The 24,620-nt window shown below is 34.8% G+C and overlaps 1 protein-coding gene across 2 annotated transcripts in view; it reads left to right on the top strand.

Moving 5' to 3' along the window:
• Window positions 1-23,513, top strand: part of LOC138319128 (lysophosphatidylserine lipase ABHD12-like) — a 35,006-nt gene extending 11,493 nt beyond the window's left edge. Inside the window, exons 5-12 of one of the 2 annotated variants that reach the window (XM_069262059.1) lie at window positions 6,527-6,603; window positions 6,924-7,053; window positions 8,086-8,123; window positions 8,853-8,917; window positions 12,334-12,416; window positions 15,240-15,318; window positions 22,194-22,312; window positions 22,775-23,513. In XM_069262059.1, coding sequence (XP_069118160.1) covers window positions 6,527-6,603; window positions 6,924-7,053; window positions 8,086-8,123; window positions 8,853-8,917; window positions 12,334-12,416; window positions 15,240-15,318; window positions 22,194-22,312; window positions 22,775-22,883 — 700 coding nt within the window. In that variant the 3' untranslated portion in view covers window positions 22,884-23,513. Of the gene's footprint in view, window positions 1-6,526; window positions 6,604-6,923; window positions 7,054-8,085; window positions 8,124-8,837; window positions 8,918-12,333; window positions 12,417-15,239; window positions 15,319-22,193; window positions 22,313-22,774 lie in introns of both variants that reach the window. The other variant, XM_069262057.1, reaches the window with a different exon arrangement.
• The last annotated feature ends 1,107 nt before the right edge of the window (window positions 23,514-24,620 follow it).

The raw sequence follows: 24,620 nt of genomic DNA, 5'->3' as shown, positions 1-24,620 counted from the left end.
CCTCAGTGTGATGACCTCTGACATCCTCAGTGTGATGACCCTGACATCCTCAGTGTGATGACCCCTGACATCCTCAGTGTGATGACCCCTGACATCCTCAGTGTGATGACCTCTGACATCCTCAGTGTGATGATTGACATCGTGATGACCCTGACATCCTCAGTGTGATGACCTCTGACATCCTCAGTGTGATGACCTCTGACATCCTCAGTGTGATGACCTCTGACATCCTCAGTGTGATGACCTCTACACCTCAGTGTGATGACCCCTGACATCCTCAGTGTGATGACCTCCCTGACATCCTCAGTGTGATGACCTCTAACATCCTCAGTGTGATGACCCCTGACATCCTCAGTGTGATGACCCCTGACATCCTCAGTGTGATGACCCCTGACATCCTCAGTGTGATGACCCCTGACATCCTCAGTGTGATGACCCCTGACATCCTCAGTGTGATGACCCCTGACATCCTCAGTGTGATGACCTCTTGACAATCCTCAGTGTGATGACCCCTGACATCCTCAGTGTGATGACCTTTGACTGTCTCAGTGTGATGACCCCTGACATCCTCAGTGTGATGACCCCTGACATCCTCAGTGTGATGACCTCTGACAGCTCAGTGTGATGACCCCTGACATCCTCAGTGTGATGACCCTAACATCCTCAGTGTGATCACCTCTGACAGCTCAGTGTGATGACCTCTGACATCCTCAGTGTGATGACCTCTGACATCCTCAGTGTGATGACCTCTGACTGTCTCAGTGTGATGAGCCCTGACATCCTTATATTGGAATTGTATTGTCCATCTCTTAGACACAACGATCAAATTGAATACTCCTCGAAAACTTCCAAAGGAATTTCAACATAATTCGGTAAGCAATAATCCTTATACAATGAACTAGATGTACATAATCTTTATCACAGATAAAGATCCCTCAAAAAGATGCTCACCTTTTTCAGAGTTCTGTCCCTTTGTTACAGATGATTAAATGGCTCCTCCAGATAGTACTATCTAATGACATTCATCATGTTTACTATCTAATGACATTCATCAGTTACTATCTAATGACATTCATCAAGCAGTCTACTCCATCTATGACTTGACATTCATCAGACAGTCTACTATCTAATGACATTCATCAAACAGTCTACTATCTAATGACATTCATCAGACAGTCTACTATCTATGACATTCATCAGACAGTCTACTAATGACATTCATGACATTCACTATCAATGACATTCATCAAGACAGTCTACTATCTAATGACATTCATCAGACATTCATCAGACAGTCTACTATCTAATGACATTCATCAGACAGTCTACTATCTAATGACATTCATCAGACAGTCTACTATCTAATGACATTCATCAGACAGTCTACTATACTATCTAATTACATTCATCAGACAGTCTACTATCTATTGACATTCATCAGACAGTCTACTATCTAATGACATTCATCAGACAGTCTACTATCTAATGACATTCATCAGACAGTCTACTATCTAATGACATTCATCAGACAGTCTACTATCTAATGACATTCATCAAATAGTCTACTATCTGATGACATTCATCAGACAGTCTACTATCTGATGACATTCATCAGACAGTCTACTATCTAATGACATTCATCAGACAGTCTACTATCTAATGACATTCATCAGACAGTCTACTATCTAATGACATTCATCAAACAGTCTACTATCTAATGACATTCATCAAACAGTCTACTATCTAATGACATTCATCAGACAGTCTACTATCTAATGACATTCATCAGACAGTCTACTTTCTAATGACATTCATCAGACAGTCTACTACCTAATGACATTCATCAGACAGTCTACTATCTAATTACATTCATCAAACAGTCTACTATTTAATGACATTCATCAAACAGTTTACTATCTAATGACATTCATCAGACAGTCTACCATCTAATGACATTCATCAGACAGTCTACTATCTAATGACATTCATCATCAGTCTACTATCTAATGACATTCATCAGACAGTCTACTATCTAATGACATTCATCAGACAGTCTACTATCTAATGACATTCATCAGACAGTCTACTATCTAATGACATTCATCAGACAGTCTACTATCTAATGACATTCATCAGTCTACTATCTAATGACATTCATCAGTCTACTATCTAATGACATTCATTAAACAGTCTACTATATAATGACATTCATCAAATAGTCTACTATCTGATGACATTCATCAGACAGTCTACTATCTAATGACATTCATCAGACAGTCTACTATCTAATGACATTCATCAAGCAGTCTCCATTCTGATGACTTTTATCAGACAGTCTACTATCTAATGACATTCATCAGACAGTCTACTATCTAATGACATTCATCAGACAGTCTACTATCTAATGACATTCATCAGACAGTCTACTATCTAATGACATTCATCAAACAGTCTACTATCTAATGACATTCATCAGACAGTCTACTATCTAATGACATTCATCAAACAGTCTACTATCTAATGACATTCATCAGACAGTCTACCATCTAATGACATTCATCAGACAGTCTACTATCTAATGACATTCATCAGTCTACTATCTAATGACATTCATCAGACAGTCTACTATCTAATGACATTCATCAGACAGTCTACTATCTAATGACATTCATCAGACAGTCTACTATCTAATGACATTCATCAGACAGTCTACTATCTAATGACATTCATCAGACAGTCTACTATCTAATGACATTCATCAGACAGTCTACTATCTAATGACATTCATCAGACAGTCTACTATCTAATGACATTCATCAGACAGTCTACTATCTAATGACATTCATCAGACAGTCTACTATCTAATGACATTCATCAGACAGTCTACTATCTAATGACATTCATCAGACAGTCTACTATCTAATGACATTCATCAGACAGTCTACTATCTAATGACATTCATCAGACAGTCTACTATCTAATGACATTCATCAGACAGTCTACTATCTAATGACATTCATCAGACAGTCTACTATCTAATGACATTCATCAGACAGTCTACTATCTAATGACATTCATCAGACAGTCTACTATCTAATGACATTCATCAGACAGTCTACTATCTAATGACATTCATCAGACAGTCTACTATCTAATGACATTCATCAGACAGTCTACTATATCTAATGACATTCATCAGACAGTCTACTATCTAATGACATTCATCAGACAGTCTACTATCTAATGACATTCATCAGACAGTCTACTATCTAATGACATTCATCAGACAGTCTACTATCTAATGACATTCATCAGACAGTCTACTATCTAATGACATTCATCAAACAGTCTACTATCTAATGACATTCATCAGACAGTCTACTATCTAATGACATTCATCAGACAGTCTACTATATGCATTATCTAATGACATTCATCAGACAGTCTACTATCTAATGACATTCATCAGACAGTCTACTATCTTATCAACTATCTAATGACATTCATCAGACAGTCTACTATCTAATGACATTCATCAGACAGTCTACTATCTAATGACATTCATCAGACAGTCTACTATCTAATGACATTCATCAGACAGTCTACTATATCTAATGACATTCATCAGACAGTCTACTATCTAATGACATTCATCAGACAGTCTACTATCTAATGACATTCATCAGACAGTCTACTATCTAATGACATTCATCAGACAGTCTACTATCTGATGACATTCATCAGACAGTCTACTATCTAATGACATTCATCAGACAGTCTACTATCTAATGACATTCATCAGACAGTCTACTATCTAATGACATTCATCAGACAGTCTACTATCTAATGACATTCATCAGACAGTCTACTATCTAATGACATTCATCAGACAGTCTACTATCTAATGACATTCATCAGACAGTCTACTATCTATGACATTCATCAGACAGTCTACTATCTAATGACATTCATCAGACAGTCTACTATCTAATGACATTCATCAGACAGTCTACTATCTAATGACATTCATCAGACAGTCTACTATCTAATGACATTCATCAGACAGTCTACTATCTAATGACATTCATCAGACAGTCTACTATCTAATGACATTCATCAGACAGTCTACTATCTAATGACATTCATCAGACAGTCTACTATCTAATGACATTCATCAGACAGTCTACTATCTAATGACATTCATCAGACAGTCTACTATCTAATGACATTCATCAGACAGTCTACTATCTAATGACATTCATCAGACAGTCTACTATCTAATGACATTCATCAGACAGTCTACTATCTAATGACATTCATCAGACAGTCTACTATCTAATGACATTCATCAGACAGTCTACTATCTAATGACATTCATCAGACAGTCTACTATCTAATGACATTCATCAGACAGTCTACTATTTAATGACATTCATCAGACAGTCTACTATCTAATGACATTCATCAGACAGTCTTCTATCTAATGATATTCATCAGACAGTCTACTATCTAATGACATTCATCAGACAGTCTACTATCTAATGACATTCATCAGACAGTCTACTATCTAATGACATTCATCAGACAGTCTACTATCTAATGACATTCATCAGACAGTCTACTATCTAATGACATTCATCAGACAGTCTACTATCTAATGACATTCATCAGACAGTCTACTATCTAATGACATTCATCAGACAGTCTACTATCTAATGACATTCATCAGACAGTCTACTATCTAATGACATTCATCAGACAGTCTACTATCTAATGACATTCATCAGACAGTCTACTATTTAATGACATTCATCAAACAGTCTACTATCTAATGACATTCATCAGACAGTCTACTATCTAATGACATTCATCAGACAGTCTACTATCTAATACATTCATCAGACAGTCTACTATCTAATGACATTCATCAGACAGTCTACTATCTAATGACATTCATCAGACAGTCTACTATCTAATGACATTCATCAGACAGTCTACTATCTGATGACATTCATCAGACAGTCTACTATCTAATGACATTCATCAGACAGTCTACTATCTAATGACATTCATCAGACAGTCTACTATCTAATGACATTCATCAGTCTACTATCTAATGACATTCATTAAATAGTCTACTATCTAATGACATTCATCAGTCAGTCTACTATCTAATGACATTCATCAGACAGTCTACTATCTAATGACATTCATCAGACAGTCTACTATCTAATGACATTCATCAGACAGTCTACTATCTAATGACATTCATCAGACAGTCTACTATCTAATGACATTCATCAGACAGTCTACTATCTAATGACATTCATCAGACAGTCTACTATCTAATGACATTCATCAGACAGTCTACTATCTAATGACATTCATCAGACAGTCTACTATCTATGATCTAACATACAAGACTTATCAGACAGTCTACTATTATGACATTCATCAGACAGTCTACTATCTATGACATTCATCAGACAGTCTACTATCTAATGACATTCATCAGACAGTCTACTATCTAATGACATTCATCAGACAGTCTACTATCTAATGACATTCATCAGACAGTCTACTATCTAATGACATTCATCAGACAGTCTACTATCTAATGATATTCATCAGACAGTCTACTATCTAATGACATTCATCAGACAGTCTACTATCTAATGACATTCATCAGACAGTCTACTATCTAATGACATTCATCAGACAGTCTACTATCTAATGACATTCATCAGACAGTCTACTATCTAATGACATTCATCAGACAGTCTACTATCTAATGACATTCATCAGACAGTCTACTATCTAATGACATTCATCAGACAGTCTACTATCTAATGACATTCATCAGACAGTCTATATTAATGACATTCATCAGACAGTCTATATTAATGACATTCATCAGACGTCTACTATCTTGACATTCATCAGACAGTCTCTATATAATGACATTCATCAGACAGTCTACTATCTAATGACATTCATCAGACAGTCTTATTAATGACATTCATCAGACGTCTACTATCTAATGACATTCATCAGACAGTCTACTATCTAATGACATTCATCAGACAGTCTACTATCTAATGACATTCATCAGACAGTCTACTATATGATGACATTCATCAGACAGTCTACTATCTAATGACATTAAGACAATCTACTATCTAATGACATTCATCAGACAGTCTACTATCTAATGACATTCATCAGACAGTCTACTATCTAATGACATTCATCAGACAGTCTACTATATGATGACATTCATCAGACAGTCTACTAACTAATGACATTCATAAGACAGTCTACTTCCTGATGACATTCATCAGACAGTCACCTATCTAATGACAGTCATCAAACAGTCTACTATCTAATGACATTCATCAGACAGTCTACTTTCTATTGACAGACAGTTGACTATCTTATGACATTTATCAGACAAATTACTATTTAATGACATTGAGACAGCATTTCATTTTAGTTGTTATACATGTCATGTGTTTTTGTCTTTCAGGGCACACACACATAGAATGGACCTACTTAAGCAGCTCTCTTCCTTGGATAATCATGTTTTCTCTATAGACTACAGAGGTAAAGATTTCCAAAACTTGGTTGTTAGATAATGTAGGTTACTCAGTTTGTGGTAACATGTTTAGGTATTTTAGGTGAACATGAAATATAGGTAATATTATGACCTTGATTGGATTAAAGTTAACTATTTTTTTTGTGCAAATTTTTTGTTTAACAAATATCAGTTTGTATAACCTTATAAGATATAAGGTAATATGGTCTGCATACCGTATGTACACGTATTAAGTAATGCTCTCAGAATATATATAACAGAAGTCACTGAAAAGTAAAATGAGAAATCAGTGTATTCAATATAAGAGTACCTAGTAAATATATTTCAGGATTTGCTGATTCCTCAGGGAGCCCCTCAGAGGAAGGAGTGGTGGAGGATGCCCTCTCTATGTACAAATGGGTCAAAGAATCTTGTGGTGATTCACCAATTATTATCTGGGGCCATTCACTAGGTTCAGGGTAAGTGTTCACACTGCAAAGGACCCTGGGTAATACCATAGGCCATAAACTAGGTACAGGAAAAGTGTTCAGACTGCAGAGGACCCTGTGTAATACCATAGGCCATACACTAGGTACAGGGTAAGTGTTCAGACTGCAGAGGACCCTGGGTAATACCATAGGCCATACACTAGGTACAGGGTAAGTGTTTAGACTGCAGAGGATCCTGGGTAATACCATAGGCAATACACTAGGTACAGGGTAAGTGTTCAGACTGCAGAGGACCCTGGGTAATACCATAGGCCATACTAGGTACAGGGTAAGTGTTCAGACTGCAGAGGACCCTGGGTAATACCATAGGCCATACACTAGGTACAGGGTAAGTGTTTAGACTGCAGAGGACCCTGGGTAATACCATAGGCCATACACTAGGTACAGGGTAAGTGTTTAGACTGCAGAGGACCCTGGGTAATACCATAGGCCATACACTAGGTACAGGGTAAGTGTTCAGACTGCAGAGGACCCTGGGTAATACCATAGGCCATACACTAGGTACAGGGTAAGTGTTTAGACTGCAGAGGACCCTGGGTAATACCATAGGCCATAACCTAGGTACAGGGTAAGTGTTCAGACTCAAGAGGACCCTTGGGGATAACATAGGCCATACACTAGGTACAGGGTAAGTGTTCAGACTCCAGAGGACCCTGGGTAATAGTATAGGCCATACACTAGGTACAGGGTAAGTGTTCAGACTGCAGAGGACCCTGGGTAATATCATTGGTCACACACTAGGTACAGGGTTAGTGTTACAAAATTTTTCCTTGTCCATGTCTTTGATCATTCACTGCTTGGTAAGGTAACAGATATTTGCTCAAAACTAATTTTCCTTTAGTCTGAAAATTCAATAAAGAAATTAAAGCTTCAAATTGGATCAAAAAGTTTTGATTTATTTGATATACCTTTAATGTCTGAATTTTCAAGTTAAACACTAATTAAGTACCAATGATTTGTATATGTTGAGATAAATAATGAATTCAGAGTTGTGTTTCATAGGGTTGCTACACGGCTGGCGAGGCATTTGTGTGACACAAGTAAGTAAACACAAAATATCTTAACCTTCTTAAAAACCTTGATGTTTGTGGAACATATACATAATACAATATACATTGTAGTCTCAAATGTATGTGAAATGGACATATTCATATTGTCATTGGGATTCCAGGGTTTGAACAATCGCTTATTAAAATATTTAAGGATTAATTTGAATAGATTTTTTATGTTATGGAGGTATAACACAAAAATCTGAGTGTATACGTACTCTAAATAATCTGAGTGTATACTCTAAATAAACCGCGAAGCGGTTTATGATGACAGTACACTCATATTTTTGTGTTATATCTCCATAACATAAAAAATCTATTCAAAATTATTTTTATATTTCATTTTACTAAAGATAATACTCTTCAATATTCGGGACTCTTTTGTCTATGAAATCATTACGCCATCATCTCAGCCAATCAGAAGCAACGTTACAAACAGCGACACCATTTTTTCCTTTATGGGCAAATAAAGTAAATTTTTAAGCCAATGAAAATGCTCGTAACAAGCAAAATTGAATTATAAAGAATTACTGCAGAATTTGTATGCTCAGGTATATCGTATACATGTACTGGTACTGTAATAATTATATCATTTAGAAATTTATACCAGTAATATGATACCAAAGCACTGTGAAATTTAAAACTTAATTCATCTAGTTCATTTGATTATGTTGCCTCTTCAGAACCTTCTCTCTTTATTCACAGATCAAACTTTTGCAGGTCTTGTACTTGAATCTCCGTTCAATAACCTCCGAGAAGCTGCTTGTAACCACCCATTGTCACGAGTGAGTATAATTTCACCCAAGGCCTGTTTACTACCTTGAGTTTTAAGATACTTTGTATAGTGAGTATAATTTCACCCTAGGCCTGTGTATTACCAGGAGTATTGAGATACTTTGTATAGTGAGTATAATTTCACCTGAGGCCCGTGTATTACCAGGAGTATTGAGATACTTTGTATAGTGAGTATAATTTCACCTGAGGCCCGTGTACTACCAGGAGTATTGAGATACTTTGTATAGTGAGTATAATTTCACCCGAGGCCTGTGTATTACCAGGAGTATTGAGATACTTTGTATAGTGAGTATAATTTCACCCAAGGCCGGTGTACTACCAGGAGTATTGAGATACTTTGTATAGTGAGTATGATTTCACCCGAGGTCTGTGTACTACCAGGAGTATTGAGATACTTTGTATAGTGAGTATGATTTCACCCGAGGCCTGTTTACTACCAGGAGTATTGAGATACTTTGTATAGTGAGTTTGATTTCACCCGAGGTCTGTGTATTACCTGGAGTATTGAGATACTTTGTATAGCGAGTAGAATTTCACCCGAGGTCTGTGTACTACCAGGAGTATTGAGATACTTTGTATAGTGAGTATGATTTCACCCGAGGTCTGTGTATTACCAGGAGTATTGAGATACTTTGTATAGTGAGTATAATTTCACCCGAGGTCTGTGTATTACCAGGAGTATTGAGATACTTTGGATCGTGAGTATAATTTCACCCGAGGCCTGTTTACTACCAGGAGTATTGAGATACTTTGTATAGTGAGTATAATTTCACCCGAGGCCTGTGTATTACTAGGAGTATTGAGATACTTTGTATAGTGAGTATAATTTCACCCGAGGTCTGTGTATTACCAGGAGTATTGAGATACTTTGGATCGTGAGTATAATTTCACCCGAGGCCTGTGTACTACCAGGAGTATTGAGATACTTTGTATAGTGAGTATGATTTCACCCGAGGTCTGTGTATTACCAGGAGTATTGAGATACTTTGTATAATGAGTATGATTTCACCCAAGGCCCGTGTACTACCAGGAGTATTGAGATACTTTGTATAGTGAGTATAATTTCACCCGAGGCCTGTGTACTACCAGGAGTATTCAGATACTTTGTATATTGAATATAATTTCACCCGAGGTCTGTGTACTACCAGGAGTATTCAGATACTTTGTATATTGAATATAATTTCACCCGAGGTCTGTGTACTACCAGGAGTATCGAGATACTTTGTATAGTGAGTATAATTTCACCCGAGGCCTGTGTATTACCAGGAGTATTGAGATACTTTGTATAGTGAGTATAATTTCACCTGAGGCCTGTGTATTACCAGGAGTATTGAGACACTTTGTATATTGAGTATGATTTCACCCGAGGTCTGTGTATTACCAGGAGTATTGAGATACTTGGTATAGTGAGTATAATTTCACCCAAGGCCTGTGTATTATCTGGAGTATTGAGATTGTTTGATTAAATGATGGCAACATAAATACAACATACAGCAGGCACACATCATAGAGTTCCTTTAATATATGAGAGGTCTGTCACATGTTATATCTGGAACAGTGAGGATAAAGTGTCAGTAAAACAACATGTTGCCCTCATGTTAGTAATATTTAGTAATATTTGTTTTATACAGAACCTTCACCATGGCAAGCTTGTAAAACTACAACCTAAATTGATATAAAACTAAAACACATGAAATGAATTGAAAAATGCAGTTTTTTAACCATAAGCGACAGTATATGTGTTCTTTGTTATAAAACATTATATAACAGTTTATACAAGAACATACAATAGTCTTAGATGGGGAACAAAATCTGCCATCCTACAAGTGCATATGATAAAACAAAGAAAGATTATAAAACATTATATTACAAACTTATGTATGACAAAATTTTTGAAGCATATAAAGTTGAAACAGGTAACCAAAGTAAACAATAATTGTAATTAATACAGAAGTTGCAATGAGGAGGCAGATGGGGAAGGTGGTGGGTAACTTGTGAATCAAATTACTAGATATGCACATAAACAAAGATGTTACTGTCCTTGACCGTACGCATCTTGTCCATCAGCCATTTTCTGTCTTCAGCTACTGACTGGACAAAGCTGCATCATGCTTATATAGTGATCTAAAAATATGTGTATATTCATGCTCAAATGTGCGACCGGGTTGCCTTACTCCTGCCCATCCAGCCTCTCACTTCAATAACAAATAAAAACCAATATAACTGTTCATGTCTGCATAAATGACATTTAAACTGTTTTCTTAGACTTCATCACCTGTCTTCATTAATTTTACAAGCAACAACTTTTCTCTTTTTTTAGCCCACCATCATTAGATGGTGGGCTATTCAAATCGCCTTTTGTCAGTGGTTCGTCTTCCTTCCGACTGTCCGTCCGTCCATCCGTCCATCTGTTAACAATTCTTGTTACCGCTATTTCTCATAAGGTACTGTGGGAACTTTTTCAAATTTCATATGTAGGTTCCCCTTGGCCCCTAGTTGTGCATATTGAATTTTGGGACTGATCCGTGAACAAAATGGCCACCAGGCGGCCATCATGGATTTTGATACTTAAAGTTTGCTACCGCTATTTCTCAGAGAGAACTGAAAGATCTTTCTGAAATTTTATATGTAGGTACCCCTAGGACCCTAGTTAAGCATATTTTGGGACCAATCAGTCAACAAGATGGCCGACTGTCGGTCATCTTGGATTTTGATACTTAAAGTTTGTTACCATTATTTCCCAGAAAGTACTGAAGGGATCTTTTTTCAAATTTCATATGTAGACTCCCCAAGGACCCTAGTTGTGCATATTGAATTTTGGGACTGATCGTTCAACAAGATGGTCGACCGGTGGCCATCTTGGTTTTTAATAGTTAAAGTTTGTTACTGCTATTTCTCAGGAAATGCTGAAGGGATCTTTCTCAAATTTCATATGTAGGTTCTCCTAGGGCCCTAGTTGTGCATATTGCATTTTGGGATCGGTCGGTCAACAATATGGCCAACCGGCTGCCATCTTGAATTTTGATAATTATCGCTATTTGTCAGAAATAACTGAAGTGATATTTCTCATATTCCATGGGTAGGTTCCCCTTGTGATTTAGTTGTGCATGTTTCTCAGAAAGTAATGAAGCGATCTGTCTTAAATTTCATGTGTTGTATGTTTGGAAAAGTTTGAAAAGCAGGGAAAAGATCCCTCTTTCCATTGTCAGACATAGATCATACTTTGGTGGGCGCCAAGATCCCTCTGGGATCTCTTGTTTAAATTGTTTTCACAATAAAATGTGATGTTATCACTGTAAAAAAAGTTGAACATGTTGAACATGTTCTTTCAAAGCTGATAATTATATTAGTCTTTGTTCATGTATTAATTTGAAGATTTTAAACCATGATTGATTTTCTGTTTCAGCCATTTAGATTTTTACCATGGTTTGAGAAAGCTTTTCTGGATACCTCTGCTCAGATGAACATCCATTTTGACAGTGACAAACAGTAAGTTTAGATTTTTTCTTCCTACTACCCATACGAAGTTGGAAGGTCATTAATTTCTGAATCCTTTACTTCATATGCATGTTTACTTTGACCATAGGTATTTAGTATGCTGGTAAGTCAAAGATACACTATAGATTAAATATATAGAAGTCTATAGTAGTTTTTGATCCTGTGAATCAGCATTCTTGGGTACGCTCGGCGAGTCTGTGCACATCAAAACAATGAAACCACTCCGCGAAGAAAATTACAAGTTGTTTTGTTCATTTCACGTATAACTTGATGGTATTAAAAAATAAAACCCCAATATTCAAAACCACAGACATTGAATTTGTACATACATATACACCATGGATGGAGTGTTTTAAGTGTTCAGTTGGGACTCTATGTTATTTACTCCGAGAACAGTAGCCTCCCAAAAATCACAAACAACGCCTTCTTTGCTCTCTTCCTCCGCGGCAGACTTTCGGTGGATTTTGGATTGTGTATGTTTATTTAAATTTTACGTAATTCTTGCTTCTGATCAGTTATTGTAATCAAATGTTAGGAAGGTAACTGCAAAAGAAAGTTCTTATAACGCTTATAAAGTTTTTTTGTGTTGGTTGCATTGGCGAACTATATCCGATGATACACTATATTATTGTGCAGTAAAAGTTAATAGTTTTGAGTACATGTTTCCTCCCCCGATCTGTCACAGGGAGTTGTGTCTTTTGTTTATTGACAACTGTGTTATATTGAAAGGGAAAAAGTACAAAATTTATCAACATAAACTTACAAAATATAATGATAATACAGATATATATATATACGAGCAGCTTAAAGTGACAAATGAACTAATATTGCCGTGTAATATAACAGTAGCCTGACGAAGACTTGCTAAAGTCTGATGTATTGCATGAAGTTTTCTTGATGTTAGCGTTCTTATGAATTCAAAAGAAATTTGAGTGTTATAAGTAACCAAATAATGTACCTTTTACTTGGCAAAAGTATATGGCCATATTTTATTATAAGTCAAAAATCGGTAAAGCAAAGGAACCGATTACTGTTAGGCTTACGAAGACTTGCTAAAGTCCGATACATTACATGAAGTTTTCTTGATGTAATAATTAGCGGCTAGCGTTCTTGTTAATTTAAAAAGAAATCCGAGTGATATACGTAATGAAATAATGTACATTTTATTTGGCAAAAGTATCTGGCCATGATTGATTAGTCAAAAGTCGTCAAAGCAACATGTTAGTTTTTAGCCCACCTATTCAAATCGCCTTTCGTCCGTGGTCCGTCCGTCCGTCCGTCTGTCCGTTAACAATTCTTGTTACCGCTATTTCTCAGAAAGTACTGAAGGGATCTTTCTCAAATTTCACATGTAGGTTACCCTAGGGCCCTAGTTGTGCATATTGCATTTTGGGACCAATCGGTCAACAAGATGGCCGACTGGCGGCCACCTTGGATTTTGATAGTTAAAGTTTGTTACCGCTATTTCTCAGAAAGTTTTGAGGGATCTTTCTCAAATTTCATATGTAGGTTCCCCTAGGGCCCTAGTTGTGCATATTGCATTTTGGGACCAATCAGTCAACAAGATGGCCGACTGACTGACGGCCATCTTGGATTTTGATAGTTAAAGTTTGTTACCGCTATTTCTCAGAAAGTACTGAAGGGATCTCTCTCAAATTTCATATGCATGTTCCCCTTGAACCCTAGTTGTGCATATTGCATTTTGGGAGCGATCGGTCAACAAGATAGCTGACTGACGGCCATCTTGGATTTTGATAGTTAAAGTTTGTTAACGCTATTTCTCAGAAAGTACTGAAGGGATCTCTCTCAAATTTCATATGCATGTTCCCCTTGAACCCTAGTTGTGCATATTGCATTTTGGGAGCGATCGGTCAACAAGATAGCCGACCGACGGCCATCTTGGATTTTGATAGTTAAAGTTTGTTACCGCTATTTCTGAGAAAGTACTGAAGGGATCTTTCTCAAATTTCATGTGCAGGTTCCTGAAGGGGTCTAGTGCATTTTCAGACTTATCGGTCAGCAAGATGATCGACTAGTAGCCATCTTTGATTTTGATAATTGAAGTTTGTTACTGTTACATATCTCAGAAAGTACTGAAAGGATCTTTCTCAAGTTTCATATATAGCCTGTAGTAAAAGTTTGAAAAGCAGGGAAAAGATCCCTCTTTCTGTTGTCAGACATAGATCATTCTTTGGTGGGCGCCAAGATCCCTCTGGGATCTCTTGTCTTAAAGGGAAACCAAAACATATCCGGAAATGGTAATATTTCTAATGTTATATTTTCCGAAAATATATTATGATACAGATATGCTAACTTATTATTATTTTTTTTGTCTTTGAAGAGACATTGATGAAATTGATAATTTAGTAATTAATACAGAATTATAAAAAATGATACTCAGATTCTGAACGATTTCATTGGTGTTGAAATTGTTATTTCAGAAATAATTTAGATATAAAATTTATTACAATTATTTCAGGAAAATGAGCTATTCAACTTATTGTTCTTGAAAAACTTTAAATATCATTAAATAAATACGGTATACCGTAAATATATTTTGTTAAATATATTTTGTTAAACTCCGAAATTCAACACTGCACTCTTAGTATACTAAATTCAATATTAAAATGAAAAATGAATTTCTTTATTCCTTTGTTTGAGTCCTTCAATCACAGCATGTATGAGTGGCCTTGGCACTTTGATTTGTTTTACCAGCATAATATATATATAATTCGACAATCAGTTTACACTTGATCAGATGAGAATTTATTGCCACACAGACATATGTATACTGTTTGTTTTCCTTTGTTACAGTGTAGCACACATAACCACACCAATTATGATAGTACATTGCAGAGATGACATGGACGTCCCTATTCACCTCGGCAAGAAGGTAATTACTCATACCACTGATTACCATTAATTGTTGTAAAACTTATTTTACCATAATGGTAAATTGACTTTTTTCTGTGCAAAACTTAACTTCTGTAAATTAAATATTTTCTCTTTAGGATATATAAATAGAAATTGTCATTGCCTGATTACAGCCATGCAGTTGATGGCAATACATCGAGCCAATATTTGTAAATATAGTACGACTGTGGAAAGCATTGAGTGACACAGGTCAATCATTGATCTTATGTGGTAACTGAAAGTTTAGTCATGACCAACACAAGTCCTGGAATTCTGTCTCAGAGTTTAACTTAACAAGGTTCCATGGCATTTTACTCCAATCTGTCTGATCATTTTAATTCTTTGTTTCACACTAACAAGTTGTGACAGTGATGCAGCAATTCTTTATTTCACACTTACTAATTGTGACAATGATGTAGTAGTTCTTTATTTCACACTTACTAATTGTGATCATGATGTAGTAGTTCCTTATTTCCACACTTACTAATTGTGACAATGATGTAGTAGTTCTTTATTTCACACTTACTAATTGTGATCATGATGTAGTGGTTCCTTATTTCCACACTTACTAACTGTGACAGTGATGTAGTAATTCTTTATTTCACACTTACTAATTGTGACAGTGATGTAGTAATTCTTTATTTCACACTTACTAATTGTGACAGTGATGTAGTAATTCTTTATTTCACACTTACTAATTGTGACAGTGATGTAGTAATTCTTTATTTCACACTTACTAATTGTGACTGTGATGTAGTAATTCTTTATTTCACACTTACTAATTGTGATCATGATGTAGTAGTTCTTTATTTCCACACTTACTAATTGTGACTGTGATGTAGTAATTCTTTATTTCACACTTACTAATTGTGACAGTGATGTAGTAATTCTTTATTTCACACTTACTAATTGTGACTGTGATGTAGTAGTTCCTTTATTTCACACTTACTAATTGTGACAGTGATGTAGTAATTCTTTATTTCACACTTACTAATTGTGACAGTGATGTAGTAATTCTTTATTTCACACTTACTAATTGTGACAGTGATGTAGTAATTCTTTATTTCACACTTACTAATTGTGACAGTGATGTAGTAATTCTTTATTTCACACTTACTAACTGTGACAGTGATGTAGAAATTCTTTATTTCACACTTACTAATTGTGACTGTGATGTAGAAATTCTTTATTTCACACTTACTAATTGTGATCATGATCTGAAGTAGTTCTTTATTTCACACTTACTAATTGTGACAGTGATGTAGTAATTCTTTATTTCACACTTACTACTTGTGACTGTGATGAAGTAATTCTTTATTTCACACTTACTTATTGTGACTGTGATGTAGTAGTTCTTTATTTCACACTTACTAATTGTGACAGTGATGTAGTAATTCTTTATTTCACACTTACTAATTGTGACAGTGATGTAGTAATTCTTTATTTCACACTTACTAATTGTGACAGTGATGTAGTAATTCTTTATTTCACACTTACTAATTGTGACAGTGATGTAGTAATTCTTTATTTCACACTTACTTATTGTGACTGTGATGTAGTAGTTCTTTATTTCACACTTACTAATTGTGACAGTGATGTAGTAATTCTTTATTTCACACTTACTAATTGTGACAGTGATGTAGTAATTCTTTATTTCACACTTACTAATTGTGACAGTGATGTAGTAATTCTTTATTTCACACTTACTAATTGTGACAGTGATGTAGTAATTCTTTATTTCACACTTACTAATTGTGACAGTGATGTAGTAATTCTTTATTTCACACTTACTAATTGTGACAGTGATGTAGTAATTCTTTATTTCACACTTACTAATTGTGACAGTGATGTAGTAATTCTTTATTTCACACTTACTAATTGGGACAGTGATGTAGTAATTCTTTATTTCACACTTACTAATTGGGACAGTGATGTAGTACAGTGGAACCTCCCAAAACCGAACCTTCTCAAAACCGATCACCTCTAGAAACCGAACATGGATGTCATGTACGGAATGAATTCCTCTTTATTAATAGTATATAAAACTTCCCAAAACCGATCCCTCCCATTTCCGAATACCGGACCGATTTTGAGATCGAAATAGTCAAATGTAACTAAAATACACTTCTGAAAACCGGCCTTACCTGAGCGACACCGATAGATTGCATTGAGGTCTGATCAACCGACCGTGAAATACACACATACCTGTACCATAGTTGTTGCATGCCATGTCCTTTGGCATGTATACCGATGGGAAGGCTATAGGTACACAGTAATTATACCCGAGATGGTGGTGTAATTATTTAATTATGCCTATTGTTTAGATATCTAACGAAGGTATACCATGTGCACGCGGTTTGTTTACTGTAGGAAAACAAGCAGAGCTAGTAATAAAGAGAAAGTTTCGTATTCAAATCACACGGTTTTTTATTTACATATGTAGTTGTCGGATAACGTAAATTATCTGTATGAAGAAGCCGAAGCCATGTATTGTTTTAGAAAATGACTATGTCATATAATGACCGGCATCGACTGATCATCGTGTAATTAGACCATATAATTTGATTCTTGACGTAACCAGAAGCGATCGGTCGTATGTAGGTTGCAGACGAGAACATCCCAAAGAACATTCACGCAACTAACTAACTAAACTACGTTTATAATAGGTAACAAAGTCAAGTTTGCTGTATTCCATTCCTTTTAAACGTATGATTCTCTCTTTTGTGATAACATTCACATTAACAATCAATATCGGTCGGTTTTAACGAACACTAGGCATACATGCGGTGCACTAATGTAAAAAACGACTTCCGATCGATTAAATCTGGATCGTGATGATCGGTATTCGGTTCACTTCTCCAAACCGAACCCTCTCTAAACCGGCCGAAATTATATGCACCGACCATGATCGGTTTCGGGAGGTTCCACCGTAGTTCTTTATTTCACACTTACTTATTGTGACAGTGATGTAGTAATTCTTTATTTCACACTTACTAATTGTGACAGTGATGTAGTAATTCTTTATTTCACACTTACTAATTGTGACAGTGATGTAGTAGTTCTTTATTTCACACTTACTAATTGTGACTGTGATGTAGTAATTCTTTATTTCACACTTACTAATTGTGACAGTGATGTAGTAGTTCTTTATTTCACACTTACTAATTGTGACTGTGATGTAATAATTCTTTATTTCACACTTACTAATTGTGACAGTGATGTAGTAGTTCTTTATTTCACACTTACTTATTGTAACTGTGATGTAAGAATTCTTTATTTCACACTTACTAATTGTGACAGTGATGTAGTAATTCTTTATTTCACACTTACTAATTGGGACAGTGATGTAATAATTCTTTATTTCACACTTACTAATTGTGACTGTGATGTAGTAATTCTTTATTTCACACTTACTAATTGTGACAGTGATGTAGTAATTCTTTATTTCACACTTACTAATTGTGACTGTGATGTAGTAATTCTTTATTTCACACTTACTAATTGTGATAGTGATGTAGAAATTCTTTATTTCACACTTACTAATTGTGACAGTGATGTAATAATTCTTTATTTCACACTTACTAATTGTGACAGTGATGTAGTAATTCTTTATTTCACACTTACTAATTGTGACAGTGATGTAGTAATTCTTTATTTCACACTTACTTATTGTAACTGTGATGTAATAATTCTTTATTTCACACTTACTAATTGTGACAGTGATGTAGTAATTCTTTATTTCACACTTACTAATTGTGACAGTGATGTAGTAGTTCTTTATTTCACACTTACTTATTGTGACAGTGATGTAGTAATTCTTTATTTCACACTTACTAATTGTGACAGTGATGTAGTAATTTTTTATTTCACACTTACTAATTGTGACTGTGATGTAGTAGTTCTTTATTTCACACTTACTAATTGTGACTGTGATGTAATAATTCTTTATTTCACACTTACTAATTGTGACTGTGATGTAGTAGTTCTTTATTTCACACTTACTAACTGTGACTGTGATGTAATAATTCTTTATTTCACACTTACTTATTGTGACAGTGATGTAGTAATTCTTTATTTCACACTTTCTAATTGGGACAGTGATGTAGTAGTTCTTTATTTCACCCTTACTAATTGTGACTGTGATGTAGTAGTTCTTTATTTCACACTTACTAATTGTGACAGTGATGTAGTAATTTTTTATTTCACACTTACTAATTGGGACAGTGATGTAATAATTCTTTATTTCACACTTACTAATTGTGACTGTGATGTAGTAATTTTTTATTTCACACTTACTTATTGTGACTGTGATGTAGTAGTTCTTTATTTCACACTTACTAATTGTGACATGATGTAGTAATTCTTTATTTCACACTTACTAATTGTGACAGTGATGTAGAAATTCTTTATTTCACACTTACTAATTGTGACAGTGATGTAGTAATTCTTTATTTCACACTTACTAATTGCGACTGTGATGTAGTAGTTCTTTATTTCACACTTACTAATTGTGACTGTGATGTAGTAATTCTTTATTTCACACTTACTAATTGGGACAGTGATGTAGTAATTCTTTATTTCACACTTACTAATTGTGACAGTGATGTAGTAATTCTTTATTTCACACTTACTAATTGTGACTGTGATGTAGAAATTCTTTATTTCACACTTACTAATTGTGATCATGATCTGAAGTAGTTCTTTATTTCACAATTACTAATTGTGACTGTGATGTAGTAATTCTTTATTTCACACTTACTAATTGTGACAGTGATGTAGTAATTCTTTATTTCACACTTACTAATTGTGACTGTGATGTAGTAATTCTTTATTTCACACCTACAAATTGTGACAGTGATGTAGTAATTCTTTATTTCCCACTTATTAATTGTGACTGTGATGTAGTAATTCTTTATTTCCGCTTATTAAAGCTAAATGTGCCGTAATTTTTCATAGTCAAAAATCAAGAAGAGCTTTTGATATGTTATTCAACTCCAAAAGTTACCAACATTTTGAGAATTACAATACTTTCAATGCATTGGTTTTAATTTTACAGCTACAAAAAAGAGCTGAAAATGATTTTTGGCATTACTGCCAAAATTATTATATTAACATCTTCAGTGTAGTGAAATGAGTACATACGGTCAGACCATGAAGCCATATTGTTTTCCCCAATTTCATTGCACATTTTTACAGTATTTTTTTATCCCGTCCGTCTGTCCGTCCGTTTGTCCGTCTGTCCGTCTGTATGAATGGTTTCCGGAGCATAACTCTAAAACAAGTAGAGATATTTCCACGAAACTTCATACCACATGGTCTTATGGTTTAGTGCTTTGCTATTTTTAGGTTTTCATTTTTTGCTTTTTTCCGTAACCATGGAAACATTGCTGAAATATCTATTTTTGTACCAGGTTCGTTTCGAGCATAACTCTAAACAGTAGAGATATTCCCACGAAACTTCATAGACACATTGGTCTCATGGTCAAGTAGTGCCTTTTGCTATTTTAAGGTTTTCGCTTTGTGTACTTTTTTCTGTAACCTTGGAAACATTGCTGAAAATGGCAGATTTTTGTGTAAGAATCGTTTCCGGAGCACAACTCCAAAACCAGCAGAGATATTTCCATGAAACTTCATAGACGCATTGTTCTTATGGTCTAGTAGTGCCTTTTGCTATTTTTAGGTTTTCATTTTTTGCACTTTTTCCGTTACCATGGAAACATTGCTGAAAATATCATATTTTTGTACCAGGTTCGTTTCCGCAGCATAACTGGAAAACCAGTTGAGATATATGCACGGAACTCCATAGGCACATTAGTCTTATGGTCTAGTAGTGCCTTTTGCTATTTTAAGGTTTTCACTGTTTGTATTTTTTTCTGTAACCATGGAAACATTGCTGAAAATGGCAGATTTTTGTGTAAGAATCGTTTCCGGAGCACAACTCTAACACCAGCAGAGATATTTCCATGAAACTTCATAGACACATTGTTCTTATGGTCTAGTAGTGCCTTTTGCTATTTTTAGGTTTTCACTTTTTGTGCTTTTTTCTGTAACCATAGAAACATTGCTGAAAATATCATATTTTTGTAGCAGGTTCATTTCCGGAGCATAACTCTAAAACAAGCAGAGATATTTCCACGAAACTTCATAGACACTTTCTTTTTATGGTCTAGTAGTACCTTTTGCTATTTTTAGGTTTTCATTTTTTGCACTTTTTCCGTTACCATGGAAACATTGCTGAAAATATCATGGTAAATGGTAAATGTTACTTTGCAAAACTCCACCCATCTTTGTGTATATAGTCTAATATAAATGTCAAGGCTGTATATCTGATTCAACAATTGCAGCCCCGCTCTACTTGAGTTATACTCCATCTTTCTTTAGCTCAACTTCCTTTTTCCTGGGTTTTTTTCATACACATAAGTCTTCACAATCAAACTTACTTCAGCTTTGATATCTCCATTGGCGGGGGATCTGAATGACTATGTCCTTGTTGTAATTGTAAAGTAATTTCTGAAGGTATGTTTCAATCTAAATATGTATATGGCATAAAAAACAAGAATTTCACAGTGCATAACCTATTTGTTCTAACTAACATTTATAAGGCATTATATATGTTTGTCTGTCCATTTGAATGATTTTCACAGCTCTATTAATTAAAACTTATGGTTTTAAATAGATAATTGAAGAAAAAATAACATGTCCAAATTTTCGGCCAGTTACGGAACATATAACTTTAATGGTGACAATGATGTAGTAATTCTTTATATCACACTTATTGATTGTGACAGTGTCGAGTGATGTAGTAATTTTTTATTTCATACTTACTAATTGTGACAAGGATGTTTTGTTCTTTAGTTATATGAAGCAGCTCTAAAGAGCAGACGTCCTGGTTCTGGCTCTATACAGTTCTATGCCCTGAGGAACTGTGGACACATACATGTCTGTCAGGCCCCAGAGTTCCCCTACATTGTCAGGTAAATATCAGTAGCCACATTATCAAATGTTAATTTATTGACATTATTTCAGTCCCTCGGTTATTTCTTCTTTTTCTTGTTTATTTGTTTTTCTTTTAGCACACATCATCAAATGATGAGTTCTTAAGTTTAGATAATCCTGAGTCCTTATATATATTTCACTCTTTTTTTTCTTGGGAGAAAAATGATAAATCATGAGTCTATTAGATAAATATGGATATAGAGTACATATGAAACCTCAATAATAATTTTGGGAATTAAGTATTCAGTACACAATCATCATTGGAGGTGAATTCATACTCTGCCAAGAACAAAGTAAAGGCAGAGTATGCTTATTTCTTTTAACTTAATGGTAGATAACCCTGCATAGCAGGAATATTCATTTAGCTGCTTTAATGTTATAATAAGATATTAATTCTTCATATGATGATGTTTATTATGATGATATTATCATGCATACAGGAAGTTCCTCAAGAGCTGTGGCTGTGGAGAATCGTTTGTCTGTGATAAAGAATACTGCAGTACAGATATAGACTGGGCTGCACTGAGTGTTGGAACTCTGACCATCTGAGTGTTGGAACTCTGACCTTATGAGTGTTGGAACTTTGACTTTCTGAGTTGCAAAATTCTGTCAATCTGAGTGGCAAAACTCTAACAATCTGAGAACACACTAAGTATCGCAACTTGTCATACACACAATGTGGGGTTTCATTATTTGTACCTGGGAATATCACATGCCATACTGTATCATATTATTATATTTATCCATAACTTTTTGTCTATGAACCATTGAGATTATTAGCAATATGAACAAACCTGTATGTGTAATAGTAGAAAGATATCCAATGTATCTAGATTGAAATAACAAAAAAATCCCTGCAAAATGTAAATTATCCATACTTAAAAAAGTAGAGAAATCTGTTTTCAATTACAGACCCCCTAGTCCCCCAAAAAACAATAAGAAAATGAATAAAATTTGAAAAATTAAAATGCCATTTTGTTATGGCATAAAAAGATGTATACATGGCGTGTTCATATTCATTGCATACTTACAGATTAAAGTCACACTATAAATAACTAACAACAAAAAACCAAGTTAGATTCGCACTCCGATATTATTAAGTATTTGTAGATGAAGTTAAAATAAGCTATATTAAAGAATATTTATTATGAATTCTAAATAAAATTTGGTACAATAGTTGTTGGAAGTCTATTCTTGTAATGCTATTCCTGGGGTTCATAGGCTTACCTTCATTTGAAACTGGTTGCCATAGAAGTTAGATTGTTGCCGAACAGGAGTCGGAAAATTGATGACGGTTTTCAGAAGAGTTAGGAAAGATGTGATGTAGTTACCTAGTCATGTAGTCACATGGTGTTTTCAGCAATGACGTTACAATGTCGGCTAACATTTGCTTGTTTGATAAGCAAGCTTAAACACTTAGTCATGTTCCATGTTTATTTGATTTTTTATTAAAAGTTTCTGAATCACTATTGCCCATATTGACTTCGATTTAGTCCTATCCACTCTACATCATAAGGTCAAATAGAAAATCAGAACTCATATTTTTGGTGTGGATTTTTTAAATGGGACAAATTGGTGGTCAAATATCTCTAAATCTTGTTAACTAACAAAAAGGTCCAGTAAGGTATTCCATATATGGCCTGTAGCATGCCTGGGTATGAAAGGGCTACAAACAGTTGTGAAAAATAATGACTTTTGACGTAATGTCAAGGTTCACCGTGAGGTCAACTAGGCTAAAATCTTTTGATAGACTTCTTCTAACCTAAATCAAAGGTCAGGGTATCCATATTTGGCCTGTAAGACATGCTGGGATTATAAGGCCACTATTAAGTTGTTGTAAAATAAATGACATTGACCTACTTTTATGGTCACATGGGGTCAAATAGTCTAAAATCTTTGAATAGGAAAAAAATCAGACAGATACGGATATTGGGACTTAAAGTTTTATATTTACTTAAGAGATCTGTTTTGTATTTGGACTGTGTTCAGTTCAGTTCAGTTCTTTATTACTTTAAACCAATTGGTTTATCAGTACAGTGCATATATATATACAGTGCAGACAGGAAAAACAATACAATATGTACAGATACACAACACACTTGCAGTGTACACGTATGTAGTGTAGAGACATCTCACATTACAATATATTTACATTCGTCACATTTATTTTCAAACTTTCATATTATATTTTCATCCATTATTAACATTTACCATTAAAGGGACATGAACCTAAATAAACCATGTAAATTTGAGTAAAATACATATTTATACATACTAATGATATAT

The sequence above is a fragment of the Argopecten irradians genome, chromosome 3 (assembly GCF_041381155.1).
Source record: "Argopecten irradians isolate NY chromosome 3, Ai_NY, whole genome shotgun sequence".
Lineage (NCBI taxonomy): Eukaryota > Metazoa > Mollusca > Bivalvia > Pectinida > Pectinidae > Argopecten > Argopecten irradians.
The sequence above is the reverse complement of the archived record's forward strand: the minus strand, read 5'-3'. Positions and strand labels throughout refer to the sequence as shown.